The following is a 22,232-nucleotide window of genomic DNA, read 5'->3' on the forward strand; positions in this document are numbered from 1 at the left end:
ACACAACAGATAAATAAATACATAGGTCAAGGTGGAGACACTAGAGGGGTTATGCCTGGTTGATTATATTTGGACCATGTTTGACTGGTTATAAACTGAATCTCTGAGATCATAGTCTATTCAACCCCTATCCACTTAGCTATTGAACCCTAGCATTATATCCTTCACAAAGGGAAACAATACAAATCTGATGTTACACAAAACACCATCTACATGGCACAACACTGGGGAGTGGAAGGAGGGGGAGTATTTAAGATCAAACACAGAAATGCCTACAGTACAATCTCAGTATCATCACTATTTTAAGGAGGGGGGAGACTCCCACCATCCCTCCCCATTTCTGGCCTATTGCGCACCCATGCTGGGAGGGAGTGGCTGAAAGTGCTCTGAGGTGAGAGGATATACACACGCCACAGGGCTCTGTTCCAACATGCTCTTATGTCCTCAGGAGGGGAACAGTATAGAGGTACATACAGCCCTGACCTACCAGGGACTACTACACTACACAGCGAGGTGTAGTCCATGTCAACAAGCAGAGTAGAGGGGGTAGTGCCGGTGAGGATATATGAACCCTATTTGATTGAGCTGACATGAAACCAGTGTGTAGCCTATGTACTGTATGGTTAGCCAGTATAGTGGACTGCTAGGGCAGGGAGGAAATGCATGGTTTGTGTAAACACGGAGGCAGAAGCACCAGAGGGAAAAGGTTGTCAGTAACAAGCAGCCCTGACAGCTTAATTATCAAGGTCACTAAAGATTTATTGGTTTATCAATCAGGGCCCAGGGCGGCTACTTTCCCCTCAGGAGGGGAAGCCATTACCATGAACCCGGTGGCCTACTATGGTCTCGGAGCCAGTGGTGTAAAGTAACTATGTAAAAACACTTTGAAGCACTACTTAAGTATTTTTGGGGGTATCTGTACTGTACTTTTACTCACCTACATTCATAAAGAAAATAATGTACTTTTTACTCCATACATTTTCCCTGACAACCAAAAGTACTCGTTACATTTTGAATGCGTAGCAGGACAGGAAAATGTACATACATACGCACGCACACACATACTACGATGTGCGCAATCACACATGTACACACACATAAGCACCTATACTTATAGGTCAGATCGTAAAGATCATTGTTCATTAAGACGTTTTTTACAAAGATGAAACGAGCTGAAGAACCTGGAGGGAGGGTGGGGGTAACCATAAACATCTATATTAACAGGGGGTAACCATAAACATCTATATTAACAGTGGGTAACCATAAACATCTATATTAACAGGGGGCAACCATAAACATCTATATTAACAGGAGGTAACCATAAACATCTATATTAACAGGAGGTAACCATAAACATCTATATTAACAGGGGGTAACCATAAACATCTATATTAACAGGAGGTAACCATAAACATCTATATTAACAGTGGGCAACCATAAACATCTATATTAACAGGAGGTAACCATAAACATCTATATTAACAGTGGGCAACCATAAACATCTATATTAACAGGAGGTAACCATAAACATCTATATTAACAGTGGGCAACCATAAACATCTATATTAACAGGGGGTAACCATAAACATCTATATTAACAGGAGGTAACCATAAACATCTATATTAACAGGGGGTAACCATAAACATCTATATTAACAGGAGGTAACCATAAACATCTATATTAACAGGAGGTAACCATAAACATCTATATTAACAGGGGGTAACCATAAACATCTATATTAACAGGGGGTAACCATAAACATCTATATTAACAGGGGGTAACCATAAACATCTATATTAACAGGGGGTAACCATAAACATCTATATTAACAGGAGGTAACCATAAACATCTATATTAACAGTGGGTAACCATAAACATCTATATTAACAGTGGGTAACCATAAACATCTATATTAACAGGGGGTAACCATAAACATCTATATTAACAGGGGGTAACCATAAACATCTATATTAACAGTGGGTAACCATAAACATCTATATTAACAGGAGGTAACCATAAACATCTATATTAACAGTGGGTAACCATAAACATCTATATTAACAGTGGGCAACCATAAACATCTATATTAACAGTGGGCAACCATAAACATCTATATTAACAGGGGGTAACCATAAACATCTATATTAACAGGGGGTAACCATAAACATCTATATTAACAGTGGGTAACCATAAACATCTATATTAACAGGGGGTAACCATAAACATCTATATTAACAGGGGGTAACCATAAACATCTATATTAACAGGAGGTAACCATAAACATCTATATTAACAGGGGGTAACCATAAACATCTATATTAACAGTGGGTAACCATAAACATCTATATTAACCATAAACATCTATATTAACAGTGGGTAACCATAAACATCTATATTAACCATACACATCTATATTAACAGGGGGTAACCATAAACATCTATATTAACAGGAGGTAACCATAAACATCTATATTAACAGTGGGTAACCATAAACATCTATATTAACAGGGGGTAACCATAAACATCTATATTAACAGGGGGTAACCATAAACATCTATATTAACAGGAGGTAACCATAAACATCTATATTAACAGGGGGTAACCATAAACATCTATATTAACAGGGGGTAACCATAAACATCTATATTAACAGGGGGTAACCATAAACATCTATATTAACAGGAGGTAACCATAAACATCTATATTAACAGGGGGTAACCATAAACATCTATATTAACAGGGGGTAACCATAAACATCTATATTAACAGTGGGTAACCATAAACATCTATATTAACAGGGGGTAACCATAAACATCTATATTAACAGGGGGCAACCATAAACATCTATATTAACAGGAGGTAACCATAAACATCTATATTAACAGTGGGCAACCATAAACATCTATATTAACAGGGGGTAACCATAAACATCTATATTAACAGGGGGTAACCATAAACATCTATATTAACAGGGGGTAACCATAAACATCTATATTAACAGGGGGTAACCATAAACATCTATATTAACAGGGGGTAACCATAAACATCTATATTAACAGGAGGTAACCATAAACATCTATATTAACAGGGGGTAACCATAAACATCTATATTAACAGGGGGCAACCATAAACATCTATATTAACAGTGGGCAACCATAAACATCTATATTAACAGTGGGTAACCATAAACATCTATATTAACAGGGGGTAACCATAAACATCTATATTAACAGGGGGTAACCATAAACATCTATATTAACAGGGGGTAACCATAAACATCTATATTAACAGGGGGTAACCATAAACATCTATATTAACAGGGGGTAACCATAAACATCTATATTAACAGGGGGTAACCATAAACATCTATATTAACAGTGGGTAACCATAAACATCTATATTAACAGGGGGTAACCATAAACATCTATATTAACAGGGGGTAACCATAAACATCTATATTAACAGGGGGTAACCATAAACATCTATATTAACAGGGGGGCAACCATAAACATCTATATTAACAGTGGGTAACCATAAACATCTATATTAACAGGGGTAACCATAAACATCTATATTAACAGGGGGTAACCATAAACATCTATATTAACAGGAGGTAACCATAAACATCTATATTAACAGGGGGTAACCATAAACATCTATATTAACAGGGGCAACCATAAACATCTATATTAACAGGGGGCAACCATAAACATCTATATTAACAGGGGGTAACCATAAACATCTATATTAACAGGGGGTAACCATAAACATCTATATTAACAGGAGGTAACCATAAACATCTATATTAACAGGGGGCAACCATAAACATCTATATTAACAGGGGGTAACCATAAACATCTATATTAACAGGAGGTAACCATAAACATCTATATTAACAGGGGGCAACCATAAACATCTATATTAACAGTGGGTAACCATAAACATCTATATTAACAGTGGGTAACCATAAACATCTATATTAACAGTGGGTAACCATAAACATCTATATTAACAGGGGGTAACCATAAACATCTATATTAACAGGAGGTAACCATAAACATCTATATTAACAGGGGGCAACCATAAACATCTATATTAACAGTGGGTAACCATAAACATCTATATTAACAGGGGGCAACCATAAACATCTATATTAACAGGAGGTAACCATAAACATCTATATTAACAGGAGGTAACCATAAACATCTATATTAACAGGGGGTAACCATAAACATCTATATTAACAGTGGGTAACCATAAACATCTATATTAACAGGGGGTAACCATAAACATCTATATTAACAGGGGGCAACCATAAACATCTATATTAACAGTGGGTAACCATAAACATCTATATTAACAGGGGGTAACCATAAACATCTATATTAACAGGGGGTAACCATAAACATCTATATTAACAGGGGGTAACCATAAACATCTATATTAACAGTGGGTAACCATAAACATCTATATTAACAGGGGGTAACCATAAACATCTATATTAACAGGGGGCAACCATAAACATCTATATTAACAGGAGGCAACCATAAACATCTATATTAACAGGGGGTAACCATAAACATCTATATTAACAGGGGGTAACCATAAACATCTATATTAACAGTGGGCAACCATAAACATCTATATTAACAGTGGGTAACCATAAACATCTATATTAACAGGGGGTAACCATAAACATCTATATTAACAGTGGGCAACCATAAACATCTATATTAACAGTGGGCAACCATAAACATCTATATTAACAGTGGGTAACCATAAACATCTATATTAACAGGGGGTAACCATAAACATCTATATTAACAGGGGGTAACCATAAACATCTATATTAACAGGGGGTAACCATAAACATCTATATTAACAGTGGGTAACCATAAACATCTATATTAACAGGGGGTAACCATAAACATCTATATTAACAGGGGGTAACCATAAACATCTATATTAACAGGAGGTAACCATAAACATCTATATTAACAGGGGGTAACCATAAACATCTATATTAACAAGGGGTAACCATAAACATCTATATTAACAGGAGGTAACCATAAACATCTATATTAACAGTGGGCAACCATAAACATCTATATTAACAGGGGGTAACCATAAACATCTATATTAACAGGAGGTAACCATAAACATCTATATTAACCATAAACATCTATATTAACAGGGGGTAACCATAAACATCTATATTAACAGGGGGCAACCATAAACATCTATATTAACAGGAGGTAACCATAAACATCTATATTAACAGTGGGTAACCATAAACATCTATATTAACAGTGGGTAACCATAAACATCTATATTAACAGGAGGTAACCATAAACATCTATATTAACAGGGGGTAACCATAAACATCTATATTAACAGTGGGCAACCATAAACATCTATATTAACAGTGGGCAACCATAAACATCTATATTAACAGTGGGTAACCATAAACATCTATATTAACAGTGGGTAACCATAAACATCTATATTAACAGGAGGTAACCATAAACATCTATATTAACAGGGGGTAACCATAAACATCTATATTAACAGTGGGTAACCATAAACATCTATATTAACAGGGGGTAACCATAAACATCTATATTAACAGTGGGTAACCATAAACATCTATATTAACCATAAACATCTATATTAACCATAAACATCTATATTAACAGGGGGTAACCATAAACATCTATATTAACAGTGGGCAACCATAAACATCTATATTAACAGGGGGTAACCATAAACATCTATATTAACAGGAGGTAACCATAAACATCTATATTAACAGGGGGTAACCATAAACATCTATATTAACAGTGGGCAACCATAAACATCTATATTAACAGTGGGCAACCATAAACATCTATATTAACAGTGGGTAACCATAAACATCTATATTAACAGGGGGTAACCATAAACATCTATATTAACAGTGGGTAACCATAAACATCTATATTAACAGGAGGCAACCATAAACATCTATATTAACAGTGGGTAACCATAAACATCTATATTAACAGGGGGTAACCATAAACATCTATATTAACAGTGGGTAACCATAAACATCTATATTAACAGGGGGTAACCATAAACATCTATATTAACAGTGGGCAACCATAAACATCTATATTAACAGGGGGCAACCATAAACATCTATATTAACAGGGGGTAACCATAAACATCTATATTAACAGGGGGTAACCATAAACATCTATATTAACAGGGGGTAACCATAAACATCTATATTAACAGGGGGCAACCATAAACATCTATATTAACAGGAGGTAACCATAAACATCTATATTAACAGGGGGTAACCATAAACATCTATATTAACAGGGGGCAACCATAAACATCTATATTAACAGGGGGTAACCATAAACATCTATATTAACAAGGGGTAACCATAAACATCTATATTAACAGGAGGTAACCATAAACATCTATATTAACCATAAACATCTATATTAACAGGGGGTAACCATAAACATCTATATTAACAGGGGGCAACCATAAACATCTATATTAACAGGAGGTAACCATAAACATCTATATTAACAGTGGGTAACCATAAACATCTATATTAACAGTGGGTAACCATAAACATCTATATTAACAGGGGGTAACCATAAACATCTATATTAACAGGGGGTAACCATAAACATCTATATTAACAGGAGGTAACCATAAACATCTATATTAACAGTGGGTAACCATAAACATCTATATTAACAGTGGGTAACCATAAACATCTATATTAACAGGAGGTAACCATAAACATCTATATTAACAGTGGGTAACCATAAACATCTATATTAACAGGAGGCAACCATAAACATCTATATTAACAGTGGGTAACCATAAACATCTATATTAACAGTGGGTAACCATAAACATCTATATTAACAGGGGGCAACCATAAACATCTATATTAACAGGAGGTAACCATAAACATCTATATTAACAGGGGGTAACCATAAACATCTATATTAACAGGGGGTAACCATAAACATCTATATTAACAGTGGGTAACCATAAACATCTATATTAACAGTGGGCAACCATAAACATCTATATTAACAGGGGGTAACCATAAACATCTATATTAACAGGGGGTAACCATAAACATCTATATTAACAGTGGGTAACCATAAACATCTATATTAACAGGAGGTAACCATAAACATCTATATTAACAGGGGGTAACCATAAACATCTATATTAACAGGGGGTAACCATAAACATCTATATTAACAGGAGGTAACCATAAACATCTATATTAACAGTGGGCAACCATAAACATCTATATTAACCATAAACATCTATATTAACAGGGGGTAACCATAAACATCTATATTAACAGTGGGTAACCATAAACATCTATATTAACAGTGGGTAACCATAAACATCTATATTAACAGGAGGTAACCATAAACATCTATATTAACAGGGGGTAACCATAAACATCTATATTAACAGTGGGTAACCATAAACATCTATATTAACAGGAGGTAACCATAAACATCTATATTAACAGGAGGTAACCATAAACATCTATATTAACAGGGGGTAACCATAAACATCTATATTAACAGGGGGTAACCATAAACATCTATATTAACAGGGGGTAACCATAAACATCTATATTAACAGGGGGCAACCATAAACATCTATATTAACAGTGGGCAACCATAAACATCTATATTAACAGGGGGTAACCATAAACATCTATATTAACAGGAGGTAACCATAAACATCTATATTAACAGTGGGTAACCATAAACATCTATATTAACAGGGGGTAACCATAAACATCTATATTAACAGGGGGTAACCATAAACATCTATATTAACAGGGGGTAACCATAAACATCTATATTAACAGGGGGTAACCATAAACATCTATATTAACAGGGGGTAACCATAAACATCTATATTAACAGGGGGTAACCATAAACATCTATATTAACAGTGGGTAACCATAAACATCTATATTAACAGGGGGTAACCATAAACATCTATATTAACAGGGGGTAACCATAAACATCTATATTAACAGGAGGTAACCATAAACATCTATATTAACAGTGGGTAACCATAAACATCTATATTAACAGGAGGTAACCATAAACATCTATATTAACAGGGGGTAACCATAAACATCTATATTAACAGGGAGCAACCATAAACATCTATATTAACAGTGGGTAACCATAAACATCTATATTAACAGGGGGCAACCATAAACATCTATATTAACAGGGGGTAACCATAAACATCTATATTAACAGGGGGTAACCATAAACATCTATATTAACAGTGGGTAACCATAAACATCTATATTAACAGGGGGTAACCATAAACATCTATATTAACAGGGGGCAACCATAAACATCTATATTAACAGTGGGTAACCATAAACATCTATATTAACAGGGGGTAACCATAAACATCTATATTAACAGGAGGTAACCATAAACATCTATATTAACAGGGGGTAACCATAAACATCTATATTAACAGGGGGTAACCATAAACATCTATATTAACAGGGGGCAACCATAAACATCTATATTAACAGGGGGCAACACAAGTGTAGACAACATTGTGCCATTTTATTTAGAACAGGGTCATTAGCTAGTGTTCATCCATGTACATGTTTTCGATAATGACCCTGTTAGTACTTAACTTTTAGTAGTTCATTATCATTCCTACCAAAGAGTTGGAACAGGAATCCAGAGCATTGATGAGAGTATGAATTACTCAGAATGATCTATTGGCTGGGAGAGAGGGAATGTTGCTATGTGACAGATGAAGAAAAAGTAGAGAGAGAGAGAGAGAGAGAGAGACAGAGAGACAGAGAGACAGAGAGAGAGACAAACAGAGACAGAGATAGCGAAAGACAGACAGAGTGAGATAGAGACAGAGAGAGAGAGACAAACAGAGACAGAGAGAGAGAGAGACAGAGACAGAGAGAGACAAACAGAGACAGAGATAGCGAAAGACAGACAGAGCGAGATAGAGACAGAGAGAGAGAGAGACAAACAGAGACAGAGAGAGAGAGAGACAGAGAGACAGAGAGATAGAGACAGAGACAAACAGAGACAGAGATAGAGAGAGACAGACAGAGACAGACAGAGAGAGAGATAGAGACAGAGAGAGAGAGAGACAGAGAGACAGAGAGATAGAGACAGAGACAAACAGAGACAGAGATAGAGAGAGACAGACAGAGACAGACAGAGAGAGAGATAGAGACAGAGAGAGAGAGACAAACAGAGACAGAGATAGAGAGAGAGACAGACAGAGAGAGAGATAGAGACAGAGAGAGAGAGACAAACAGAGACAGAGATAGAGAGAGAGACAGAGACAGACAGAGAGAGAGATAGAGACAGAGAGAGAGAGACAAACAGAGACAGAGACAGAGACAGAGACAGAGAGACAGAGATAGAGAGAGACAGACAGAGACAGACAGAGAGAAAGATAGAGACAAGAGAGAGAGAGAGAGAGAGTGAGAGTCAGGCAGATGACAGGATGAAAACTCATGGCCTGAGCTGAGAGTGTAGCCTGTAGTCATCCAAGTTATCTTGGTGAAATGCTGCCCCCATGTGCTGGCTGTCCATAACACTCAGTAAAACTCTTTCTCTCTTCTCCTCCCTCTTCTCTCTACCTGAAGAAGTGCACAGAACCAGCGTTTTGTACCTGAAAGAACCGCCTCCGGGATCGTTCAGCTTGTTGTTCTGATTTCCAGAGCCCTTAACGGCAAAACCCACAGGACTTTTGCCTGCTTGGAACGTGGCTCCCTTGCTGACAGTGCCTGGGAAACACACACACACACACACACACACACACACACACACACACACACACACACACACACACACACACACACACACACACACACACACACACACACACACACACACACACACACACACACACACACACACACACACACACACACACAGTAATATTATTATGAGCTGTCCCCTCGTATTGTTGTCAAACCTGCTCCTGTCTGAAGGCTTTCTTTAACCATCTCTGTCACACTGGGGAGAGAAGAGGGAGACCAGGGGAGACCAGGGGAGACCAGGGGAGACCAGGGGAGACAGAGGAGCATCACAACGTAGACAGCTCTCCCCAGGTTTGTATAGACAACATCATTCTGTCAATATCACTGCGCTTCACCGGTTCTCCTTACACTCCAAAACCGCATCCTGCTTGGAGACACGTTTTTTGGAGAGGCACAAGGACTGCCAGAGTGAATTTAAACTTGATTTTAACAGGCATGTTCCTAGCCAAGAGGCACAAAGTATTTTTAGAAACTTTTCCCACATTCCAATTTCTGGGCATAAAACAACCTACAGATCTTTCACTGCAGGCAATCTGAGGAAGGGGCAAATCCAATGTGTATGCACCTCTGATCACACACATGCACACACACGCACAAATACACACACCTGAGAGCACACCACACTCTTTGGGGACCAGTATGGTATTTAGGGGATGTTTTAGGGCTTGCTCAGTGTGTTCAGTCAGTGTTTGTGAATCAGTGTGAGATGGTAGCAGTGTAAATGTTTGATGAAAGGATGGGGTACAGCAGGATAGGAAACACCTGTTCTCAGCTCTCCTATCTGTCTGGTGTGAGATAAGGATTCTCTGTAGTACCATAGGAAATATGTAACAAAGAATGGAGATACGCAATAGTCACCTTGCGTTCTTAATGGTGTGATCACCATGGGCATCCTGACCTGGCAACCAGCGGTGCCCGCTTGCTTGATACCCTGAGGAGAGAGAGAGAGAGAGAAGAGAGAGAGAGAGAGAGAGAGAGAGAGAGAGAGATGGAGAGAGGGAAGAAGAAGAAGAATGGTAAATACAATGAAAAGCAGGTCTTGTGACATTTAAATTGATTGATCCCAATTCATTTTGACATTAAAAAAGTTATCTCTGTACGGGGAGGGAGGAATGGGCCAGTGTGTGTGTGTCGGCATAAAACAACGGGAGGAGGAAGAGGAGGAACAGCAGAGTGAAAAAGTAAAGACAGAGAAGAGAAGAGAAGAGGAGAGAAGAGGAGAGGAGATGCTTCTGCACTAATAGAGTCACTTCCTTCCTAGCATGCAGCCTAGCTGTGGGACAGGCCTGAGGCCCAGCCATCCATTCACACCAGTTTGCTTCTCACTGCATATTTTTTAGCCTTGTTTTCCATTCCCTGACACATGCTATATTACTGTTCAAGGCTTGAAAAAGATAAAGGCCATTTCTCCCAGAGATCCCCTGCAAGGCCTCAAAGAGGAAAATACATTCAGCAGCCAGAATAGAGAAGGTAGCACCTCTGGCATTCTCACAACACAGTTTGAGAAAATCACAGCTAAGTACCAGATTCAAAAATTGGGGACATTTTTTGGGTTGTTTTAGGAACACACTATAAAGAACACATACAGTGGGGGAAAAAAGTATTTGATCCCCTGCTGATTTTGTATGTTTGCCCACTGATGAAGAAAGGATCAGTCTATACTTTTAATGGTAGGTTTATTTGAACAGTGAGAGACAGAATAACAACAAAGAAATCCAGAAAAACGCATGTCAAAAATGTTATAAATTGATTTGCATTTTAATGAGGGAAATAAGTATTTGACCCCCTCTCAATCAGAAAGATTTCTGGCTCCCAGGTGTCTTTTATACAGGTAACGAGCTGAGATTAGGAGCACACTCTTAAAGGGAGTGCTCCTAATCTCAGTTTGTTACCTGTATAAAAGACACCTGTCCACAGAAGCAATCAATCAATCAGATTCCAAACTCTCCACCATGGCCAAGACCAAAGAGCTCTCCAAGGATGTCAGGGACAAGATTGTAGACCTACACAAGGCTGGAATGGGCTACAAGACCATCGCCAAGCAGCTTGGTGAGAAGGTGACAACATTTGGTGCGATTATTCGCAAATGGAAGAAACACAAAAGAACTGTCAATATCCTTCGGCCTGGGGCTCCATGCAAGATCTCACCTCGTGGGGTTGCAATGATCATGAGAACGGTGAGGAATCAGCCCAGAACTACACAGGAGGATCTTGTCATTGATCTCAAGGCAGCTGGGACCATTGTCACCAAGAAAACAATTGGTAACACACTACGCCGTGAAGGACTGAAATCCTGCAGCGCCCGCAAGGTCCTCCTGCTCAAGAATACATATACATGTCCATCTGAAGTTTGCCAATGAACATCTGAATGATTCAGAGGACAACTGGTGAAAGTGTTGTGGTCAGATGAGACCAAAATGGAGCTCTTTGACATCAACTCAACTCGCCGTGTTTGGAGGAGGAGGAATGCTGCCTATGACCCCAAGAACACCATCTCCACTGTCAAACATGGAGGTAGAAACATTATGCTTTGGGGGTGTTTTTCTGCTAAGGGGACAGGACAACTTCACCACATAATTTGACGGGGCCATGTACCGTCAAATCTTGGGTGAGAACCTCCTTCCCTCAGCCAGGGCATTGAAAATGGGTCGTGGATGGGTATTCCAGCATGACAATAACCCAAAACACACGGCCAAAGCAACAAAGGAGTAGCTCAAGAAGAAGCACATTAAGGTCCTGGAGTGGCCTAGCCAGTCTCCGGACCTTAATCCCATAGAAAATCTGTGGAGGGAGCTGAAGGTTCGAGTTGCCAAACGTCAGCCTCGAAACCTTAATGACTTGGAGAAGATCTGCAAAGAGGAGTGGGACAAAATCCCTCCTGAGATGTGTGCAAACCTGGTGGCCAACTACAAGAAATGTCTGACCTCTGTGATTGCCAACAAGGCTTTTGCCACCAAGTACTAAGTCATGTTTTGCAGAGGGGTCAAATACTTATTTCCCTCATTAAAATGGAAATCATTTTATAACATTTTTGACATGCGTTTTTCTGGATTTTTTTGTTGTTATTCTGTCTTTCACTGTTCATATAAACCTACCATTAAAATTATAGACTGATCATTTCTTTGTATGTGGGCAAACGTACAAAATCAGCAGGGGATCAAATACTTTTTTCCCCCACTGTAGGGTTCCCTGGTTCCAAAACCTGAACCACGTTTTAGCTTCAGACTGGTGTTATACCAGGAGCTATAGTCTAGTAACTACAACTGCTTTGAATGTCAGACCGTTGGTGATTGAGCTGACACATGATCAGTCCAGCCAATAGCCTGGTGGGAGAGCAGAGAGCTGGCAGAGCAGTGTGTGTCTCTCTATGTGTGTGCGTGTGTGTGTGTGTAGGCTGGCAGAGCAGAGTCAGAGTCCTCTGTGACTGTGCTCCACTACAGTAAGTGCTGTACAGCTGCAGCCACACACAGCAGCTCTCAAACTGACCCAGCTATGACCTAGTTACCTCCCCTCACCCACGACCCTCCCAACCAGCAGCAGCAGATGAGTGGTGCGGAGGGCACCACCACCACCACCACCCAGCCCTGTGCCCCAGCCCTGTGCCCCAGCCCAGGCTACCCTGCCAGTCTGTCCTCAGAGGGGGGATGTCCCCGCCCGCATCGGATGCCAGCGGGCTCTGACCTTGGGTAGTCTCCATGGAGGCCTCTCCTCTGTGAGCCAGCAAAGCGCTCAATTGACTCACATGTGTATACACACACACCGCTGGGCACAGGCATAGCCATACACACACACACACACACACACACACACACACACACACACACACACACACACACACACACACACACACACACACACACACACACACACACACACACACACACACACACACACACACACACACACCCCATGGGAGTGCACTGATCCAGCCCCGTGGCCAGCTGCCTTGGCTAAGCCTCTGTATGGTCTGTGGTGTGCTGGCCTAGCCTGTCAGTGAAGCCGTTCAACACTGGAACACATCCAGCTGTCTCAGTCTCTGAGCACTGGGAGAGACATCTCTACTACTGGGGCCTGCGGAACCTTACTCATTACTCCTTTGGTGCTTAGGTACATACCAAGACAAATGACCTTGGATTTAGTGAAGACGCAATCAAACTTTGGAAATCTAGAACAAACACTTATTTACCCCACTGATAAGTAAGTATCAGAGTATTACAGTATCATCAACCTTAAACAACAGAACTGTGGCCAAAACATGTTCTATTAGTTCTAATACTTCCACAGGGGGTCATAACCAGGGGTCATCTATGTTTGGGCCAGTGGACTGTATGACTGTGGCTGGAAGTGTGAGTGTACTGTACCTACCAGGGCAGCTGTGTGTCCCTGGGCCCCGACACTGGCCCCCGTGGTGCTGACGCTGTTGGGGAGGCGGCCGCGGACAGCAGGGCTGGTGCCTGTGGTGGGGGTGGCCTGCGGCAGAGGCTGGATCAGGGAATGCTGAATGTTGAGCAGAGACAGCCGCAGGGCTGGGAGGCTTTTCTGTTGACGGGCAGATCACACACAACAGGGGGATTAACATACAGTACATGGTAAAAACAAGCCATTAAATGTTTTTATTTATTCAAAATTATCAAATGTGCAAATTATTATTACATTGTTGTACAAATATAGATATCATTATAAGAAATAAATCTCCCAAATCATGAATATTAAAATGACGTGTATTATACTTGACATGTAATGGACAAGTGCTCATCTATTAGCCAAACATTTGGGACAAACACTCCAGTAGTAGACCTGAAAAATGTTTGGTCTGTGGCATATTTTGACATAAACGTCCTAACATTGCATGACAACATGACTGTGTTTGTGGCTGGCTGGCTCTGCGGAGGGAGGAAGGGCTGGGTGGCAGTGGCATGATGTGACACTCATCACGGATGGCTGGAGAGGCCTGCTGGCGAGTGGCACGGACAGCTGCAGGGGCCACTGTCACACACAGTCTGGAGTCAGGCCAGGGGAGTGGCCCCTGCCTGGGTCACATGGGCTGGCCTCTCCACTGCCACTCTGGCTGTTTTATGTTCTCCACCTTTCTCCTGAAGGCTACACTTGAACACTTTCTTACATTGATTTTACAACGGTAGAAACTCCCTCCAGACAATGTTTTCACCAACCAATGCTTTTACATCCATGACGAGTAGTGTCCAAATGTAGCCTGAGTAGATACAGTACAAACCTTGAGGAAGGGGACCAGGTAGGGCTGAGGAGACGACTTGAGCTCTGACTGCAGTCTGTTGGTGAACTCCTCGGGCTCAATCTTAGCATCCTGTGAGCAGGAGAAGAGAGGGAGGTGTTTTAACCCCTCAGCTCCTTGTTATGTGATGTGACACACTTGTACAACAGAGAGCAGAGCATGTGATTGAGGCGATGTGCAATGTGATTTCTGAGCACATTGAGATGAGGGGAAATCACCTCAACCACGGTGTTGATATTGATTTACATTTTAACATCCCCCTGGGAAACATCTCATTAACAACTCTGAATAAATAATATCCTAAACAACAGCATCATTCTGGATTATGTAACAGTTTAATGCTGCCATCTACAGATGAAGAAATATATTACATCACACAACCTGTCAATGTCAGAAATATTCTTCCTACACTCTTAGGCTCCCCATAGGAGAACCCTTTTTGGTTCCAGGTATAATTATTTTGGGTTCCATGTGTAAAGGGCTCTACCTAGAACCAAAAGGGTTCTTCAAAGGGTTCTTCAAAGGGTTCTTCAAAAGGTTATCTTATTTGGACAGCCAAAGAACCCTTTTTGGTTCTATATAGCACCTTTTTTTGTAAGAGCGTAGGGCAAGGAAAGTAGTATTCCATGTTTCTCTGTTGATAAGACAGTAATGTAGAGATAATGTAGAAATAATGTAATGATGTAATACAGTGGTAATGTAGAGGTAATATAATGAGTTAAGGTAGTGAGACTCACCAGTAGATCCTGGACCAGTGACTTGACATTTTTGGAGGTCTCAGGTGACGGAGAGTTGTGGGAAGCCAGCTTTATCAGGGTGGCCAAGAAGTTCTTACACTTCTTCACATTCTCTTGCATCTCCTAGGAAATGGCAAATTCAATAAGCATGTAAAGATATGATTTTATCAATAAATATGTCGGACACTTTTTTATCTTTCAGTGTTTGGGGATCGGAGAGGACACCGGGGAAGAGTGTGTTAGTGTATGTACATGTGTTTGTGTGTGAGGCTATGCCCACTATGCCCAGCTGTGTGGGGCCATGGCCATGGTGGTGACACAGCCAGCCAGCTGGCAGCTGTGGCAGCACTGGGGCTTGAGGAGCCTAACCAGCTCAGAGGAGGCCGGCAGACTGGAGCAGAGCAGAGTACAGACCTGGGAGATGACAGAGGCTCCTGGGGCTGCAGGGGCGCTGGTCTGTGGGGGCAGGGCTGGCTGCGAGGCAGCCTGGGCCCCAACCTGGACCTGGGGGGCCATCACGTCGGGGGCCTGGGGGGCCAACACCACGGGGGCCTGTTGGGGAGCCATCAATGCCACAGCCGGCGCCATGGGGCCCTTCTGGAAGAGCAAGGAGCAGACAGAGAGATAAACAGGACGTGAAGGGAGCTTCCAGCAAGGCCACAGAGAACAGGAGGGAAACAGCACGGCGCTCCTGTCACATCGGGTGTCCTGACTTCTGTGGACATTTCTTAACAGAGAGGAGGGGAGGAGAGGGGACTGGGGGACATTCATGCAAAACAGCTCCTCCCAATAATGATGCACCTGACTAGAAAACCCTAACCATACCAGTAATCCCCCACCTGTGTCCCCCCCCCACTGGTCTTGGCCAAAACTCTGTAAAGTTCCAGCAATACACAAATAATTACATTTTTACTGAATATATCATTCAATAATTAACTCTCTACTCTGTTAAAAGGGTCAGATGGGATGCGCCCAGATTAGAAAAACTTCTAGGTTTGTGTTGGTAAAGAGGTGAGGACGAGGAGGAGGAGGAGGAGGCGGACGACGACGAAGAGGAGGAGAAAGGGAAGAAGGAAGAAGAGAAACAGGATGAAGAGATGGGTAGAGGAGGAGGGTCTGAGAGGGATGGAAGGATGGAGAGATGGGAAGTTCTGTAGTGGAGAGTCTGCTCACAGAAGGTGGCGCAGTGGAGGAGGAGATCTGGAGGACAGGACTAGGAGTGGGAGAGGAAGACGGCACCATCTTGGCCTGGACAGGAGGAGGACATGGCCGAATAGCCTGAGAGGTCACAGGAGACTGCAGAAAATATACAGAGAGAAAGAAAAAGAGACAGGATCAGTATAGGAGGAGGGGCGGTGAGACAGGATCAGTATAGGAGGAGGGGCGGTGAGACAGGATCAGTATAGGAGGAGGGGCGGTGAGACAGGATCAGTATAGGAGGAGGGGCGGTGAGACAGGATCAGTATAGGAGGAGGGGCGGTGAGACAGGATCAGTATAGGAGGAGGGGCGGTGAGACAGGATCAGTATAGGAGGAGGGGCGGTGAGACAGGATCAGTATAGGAGGAGGGGCGGTGAGACAGGGTCAGTATAGGAGGAGGGGCAGTGAGACAGGGTCAGTATAGGAGGAGGGGCGGTGAGACAGGATCAGTATAGGAGGAGGGGCGGTGAGACAGGATCAGTATAGGAGGAGGGGCGGTGAGACAGGATCAGTATAGGAGGAGGGGCGGTGAGACAGGATCAGTATAGGAGGAGGGGCGGTGAGACAGGGTCAGTATAGGAGGAGGGGCGGTGAGACAGGATCAGTATAGGAGGAGGGGCGGTGAGACAGGATCAGTATAGGAGGAGGGGCGGTGAGACAGGGTCAGTATAGGAGGAGGGGCGGTGAGACAGGGTCAGTATAGGAGGAGGGGCGGTGAGACAGGGTCAGTATAGGAGGAGGGGCGGTGAGACAGGATCAGTATAGGAGGAGGGGCGGTGAGACAGGATCAGTATAGGAGGAGGGGGCGGTGAGACAGGATCAGTATAGGAGGAGGGGCGGTGAGACAGGATCAGTATAGGAGGAGGGGCGGTGAGACAGGGTCAGTATAGGAGGAGGGGCGGTGAGACAGGGTCAGTATAGGAGGAGGGGCGGTGAGACAGGATCAGTATAGGAGGAGGGGCGGTGAGACAGGATCAGTATAGGAGGAGGGGCGGTGAGACAGGGTCAGTATAGGAGGAGGGGCGGTGAGACAGGGTCAGTATAGGAGGAGGGGCGGTGAGACAGGGTCAGTATAGGAGGAGGGGCGGTGAGACAGGGTCAGTATAGGAGGAGGGGCGGTGAGACAGGGTCAGTATAGGAGGAGGGGCGGTGAGACAGGGTCAGTATAGGAGGAGGGGCGGTGAGACAGGGTCAGTATAGGAGGAGGGGCGGTGAGACAGGATCAGTATAGGAGGAGGGGCGGTGAGACAGGATCAGTATAGGACGACTGGCGGTGAGACAGGGTCAGTATAGGAGGAGGGGCGGTGAGACAGGGTCAGTATAGGAGGAGGGGCGGTGAGACAGGGTCAGTATAGGAGGAGGGGCGGTGAGACAGGGTCAGTATAGGAGGAGGGGCGGTGAGACAGGATCAGTATAGGAGGAGGGGCGGTGAGACAGGGTCAGTATAGGAGGAGGGGCGGTGAGACAGGGTCAGTATTGGAGGAGGGGCGGTGAGACAGGATCAGTATAGGAGGAGGGGCGGTGAGACAGGATCAGTATAGGACGACTGGCGGTGAGACAGGGTCAGTATAGGAGGAGGGGCGGTGAGACAGGGTCAGTATAGGAGGAGGGGCGGTGAGACAGGATCAGTATAGGAGGAGGGGCGGTGAGACAGGGTCAGTATAGGAGGAGGGGCGGTGAGACAGGGTCAGTATAGGAGGAGGGGCGGTGAGACAGGGTCAGTATAGGAGGAGGGGCGGTGAGACAGGATCAGTATAGGAGGAGGGGCGGTGAGACAGGGTCAGTATAGGAGGAGGGGCGGTGAGACAGGATCAGTATAGGAGGAGGGGCGGTGAGACAGAGTCAGTATAGGAGGAGGGGCGGTGAGACAGGATCAGTATAGGAGGAGGGGCGGTGAGACAGGGTCAGTATAGGAGGAGGGGCGGTGAGACAGGGTCAGTATAGGAGGAGGGGCGGTGAGACAGGGTCAGTATAGGAGGAGGGGCGGTGAGACAGGGTCAGTATAGGAGGAGGGGCGGTGAGACAGGGTCAGTATAGGAGGAGGGGCGGTGAGACAGGGTCAGTATAGGAGGAGGGGCGGTGAGACAGGGTCAGTATAGGAGGAGGGGCGGTGAGACAGGGTCAGTATAGGAGGAGGGGCGGTGAGACAGGATCAGTATAGGAGGAGGGGCGGTGAGACAGGGTCAGTATAGGAGGAGGGGCGGTGAGACAGGATCAGTATAGGAGGAGGGGCGGTGAGACAGGGTCAGTATAGGGGAGGGGCGGTGAGACAGGGTCAGTATAGGAGGAGGGGCGGTGAGACAGGGTCAGTATAGGAGGAGGGGCGGTGAGACAGGATCAGTATAGGAGGAGGGGCGGTGAGACAGGGTCAGTATAGGAGGAGGGGCGGTGAGACAGGGTCAGTATAGGAGGAGGGGCGGTGAGACAGGATCAGTATAGGAGGAGGGGCGGTGAGACAGGGTCAGTATAGGAGGAGGGGCGGTGAGACAGGATCAGTATAGGAGGAGGGGCGGTGAGACAGGGTCAGTATAGGAGGAGGGGCGGTGAGACAGGGTCAGTATAGAAGGAGGGGCGGTGAGACAGGATCAGTATAGGAGGAGGGGCGGTGAGACAGGGTCAGTATAGGAGGAGGGGCGGTGAGACAGGGTCAGTATAGGAGGAGGGGCGGTGAGACAGGATCAGTATAGGAGGAGGGGCGGTGAGACAGGATCAGTATAGGAGGAGGGGCGGTGAGACAGGGTCAGTATAGGAGGAGGGGCGGTGAGACAGGATCAGTATAGGAGGAGGGGCGGTGAGACAGGATCAGTATAGGAGGAGGGGCGGTGAGACAGGGTCAGTATAGGAGGAGGGGCGGTGAGACAGGGTCAGTATAGGAGGAGGGGCGGTGAGACAGGGTCAGTATAGGAGGAGGGGCGGTGAGACAGGATCAGTATAGGAGGAGGGGCGGTGAGACAGGGTCAGTATAGGAGGAGGGGCGGTGAGACAGGGTCAGTATAGGAGGAGGGGCGGTGAGACAGGGTCAGTATAGGAGGAGGGGCAGGTGAGACAGGGTCACAGGTGGGGGGGGGTGAAGGAGGAGAGAGAGAATGACAAAGAGAGAGGGGACAGAGAGAAAACACAAAAGCAACGTGCCTTCAGGATGAGGAGAAGGAGAAGTGCAACATGCCCTGAAGACGTGGAGGAGAAAGGTCATTATAGTAGGAAGTGACAGTAAATCACTGTGGATCCAAAGGATGAAACAGAGAGGATCTGATCTGATCCAGAGAGGAACAGAAGAGAAAACACTGTGATGCTGATGCCGAGGGTAAGTTACAGTAATACTATTCAATGGGAAGGACTAAAAAAGTTCCTTTAATACAATGAGGGTCCCAACTAATATGAATGAATCAGCGTCCTTTAAATTTGGTCTTTTTTATTAACCCCTTCTTCTCCCCAATTTCGTGGTATTCTATTGGTAGTTACAGTCTTGTCTCATCGCTGCAACTCCCGTACGGACTCGGGAGTGGTAAAGGTCGAGAGCTATGCGTCCTCCAAAACACAACCCAACCAAGCCGCACTGCTTCTTGACACAATGCCTTCTTAACCCGGAAGCCAGCCACACCAATATGTCGGAGGAAACACCGTACACCGGGCGACCGTGTCAGTGTGCACTGAACCCGGCCCGCCACAGGAGTCGCTAGTGCGCGATGGGACAAGGACATCCCTGCCGGCCAAACCCTCCCCTAACCCGGACAATGCTGGGCCAATTGTGCGCCGCCCAATGGCCTCCCGGTCGCAGTGCCTTTGACCACTGCGCCACTCGAGAGGCAAATGTGTCCTTTGCATGCTAACATGCAAACTTGCTTTTTTGCCATATCGGTATGATATATCTGTTATTGTTTCAGCCAAGAATCAATCCTATATTGGTACATCCCTACAATTTGTAATGACTCATCACTGCACAGTCCTTTACTAGACTTATTGTACCCACTGTCACGACAGAAGCCTCTCTTCACAGCAGCAGGGCAGACAGTGAGAGGGAGGGCTTAGTGCCCAGCCCCAGCCCTCCTACCAGCATGGTACTGTGTTACTTAGTGCCCAGCCCTCCCACCAGCATGGTACTGTGTTACTTAGTGCCCAGCCCTCCCACCAGCATGGTACTGTGTTACTTAGTGCCCAGCCCTCCCACCAGCATGGTACTGTGTTACTTAGTGCCCAGCCCTCCCACCAGCATGGTACTGTGTTACTTAGTGCCCAGCCCTCCCACCAGCATGGTACTGTGTTACTTAGTGCCCAGCCCTCCCACCAGCATGGTACTGTGTTACTTAGTGCCCAGCCCTCCCACCAGCATGGTACTGTGTTACTTAGTGCCCAGCCCTCCCACCAGCATGGTACTGTGTTACTTAGTGCCCAGCCCTCCCACCAGCATGGTACTGTGTTAGTTAGGCTTGAAGTAAATAAATTAATTACGGTCTTTGTTAGGAAGAAATGGTCTTCACACAGTTCTCAACGAGCCAGGCAGCCCAAACTGCTACACATTTCCTGACTCTGCTTGCACAGAACACAAGAGAAGTGACACAATTTCCCAAGTTAAAAGAAATTCATGTTAGCAGGCAATATTAACTAAATATGCAGGTTTAAAAATATATACTTGTGTATTGATTTTAAGAAAGGCATTGATGTTTATGTTTAGGTACATTGGTGCAACGACAGTGCTTTTTTCGCGAATGCGCTTTTGTTAAATCATCACCCGTTTGGCAAAGTAGGCTGTGGTTCGATGATAAATTAACAGGCAACGCATCAATTATATGCAACGCAGGACAAGCTAGAATAACTAGTAATATCATCAACCATGTGTAGTTAACTAGTGATTATGTTAAGACTGATTGTTTTTTTAAGATAAGTTTAATGCTAGCTAGCAACCTACCTTGGCTCCTTGCTGCACTCACGTAACAGGTAGTCAGCCTGCCACGCAGTCTCCTCGTGGAGTGCAATGTAATCGGCCATAATCGGTGTCCAAACATGACGATTACCGATTGTTATGAAAACCTGAAATCGGCCCTAATTAATCGGCCATTACGATTAATCGGTCGACCTCTAATGTATATATATATATATATCTCACTCACACACTCACCACAAGACTGTTCTGTAAGAGAGGATAACCTGATCTCCATCTAACTAGTAACTA

General features: G+C 44.0%; 1 protein-coding gene across 2 annotated transcripts in view; it reads right to left on the reverse strand.

The window, feature by feature from the left end:
- The window catches only part of LOC106587565 (transcription initiation factor TFIID subunit 4), a 93,347-nt gene that overhangs the window by 54,669 nt on the left and 16,446 nt on the right, over positions 1-22,232 (reverse strand). For both annotated transcript variants that reach the window (XM_045708205.1, XM_045708206.1), the window contains exons 3-8: positions 16,278-16,460; positions 15,864-15,986; positions 15,109-15,198; positions 14,241-14,414; positions 10,734-10,806; positions 9,725-9,839 (exon numbers count right to left, since the gene is read on the reverse strand). In XM_045708205.1, coding sequence (XP_045564161.1) covers positions 9,725-9,839; positions 10,734-10,806; positions 14,241-14,414; positions 15,109-15,198; positions 15,864-15,986; positions 16,278-16,460 — 758 coding nt within the window. The remainder of the gene's footprint in view (positions 1-9,724; positions 9,840-10,733; positions 10,807-14,240; positions 14,415-15,108; positions 15,199-15,863; positions 15,987-16,277; positions 16,461-22,232) is intronic.

Source organism: Salmo salar, chromosome ssa26 (genome assembly GCF_905237065.1).
Source record: "Salmo salar chromosome ssa26, Ssal_v3.1, whole genome shotgun sequence".
In the NCBI taxonomy this organism is placed as follows: domain Eukaryota; kingdom Metazoa; phylum Chordata; class Actinopteri; order Salmoniformes; family Salmonidae; genus Salmo; species Salmo salar.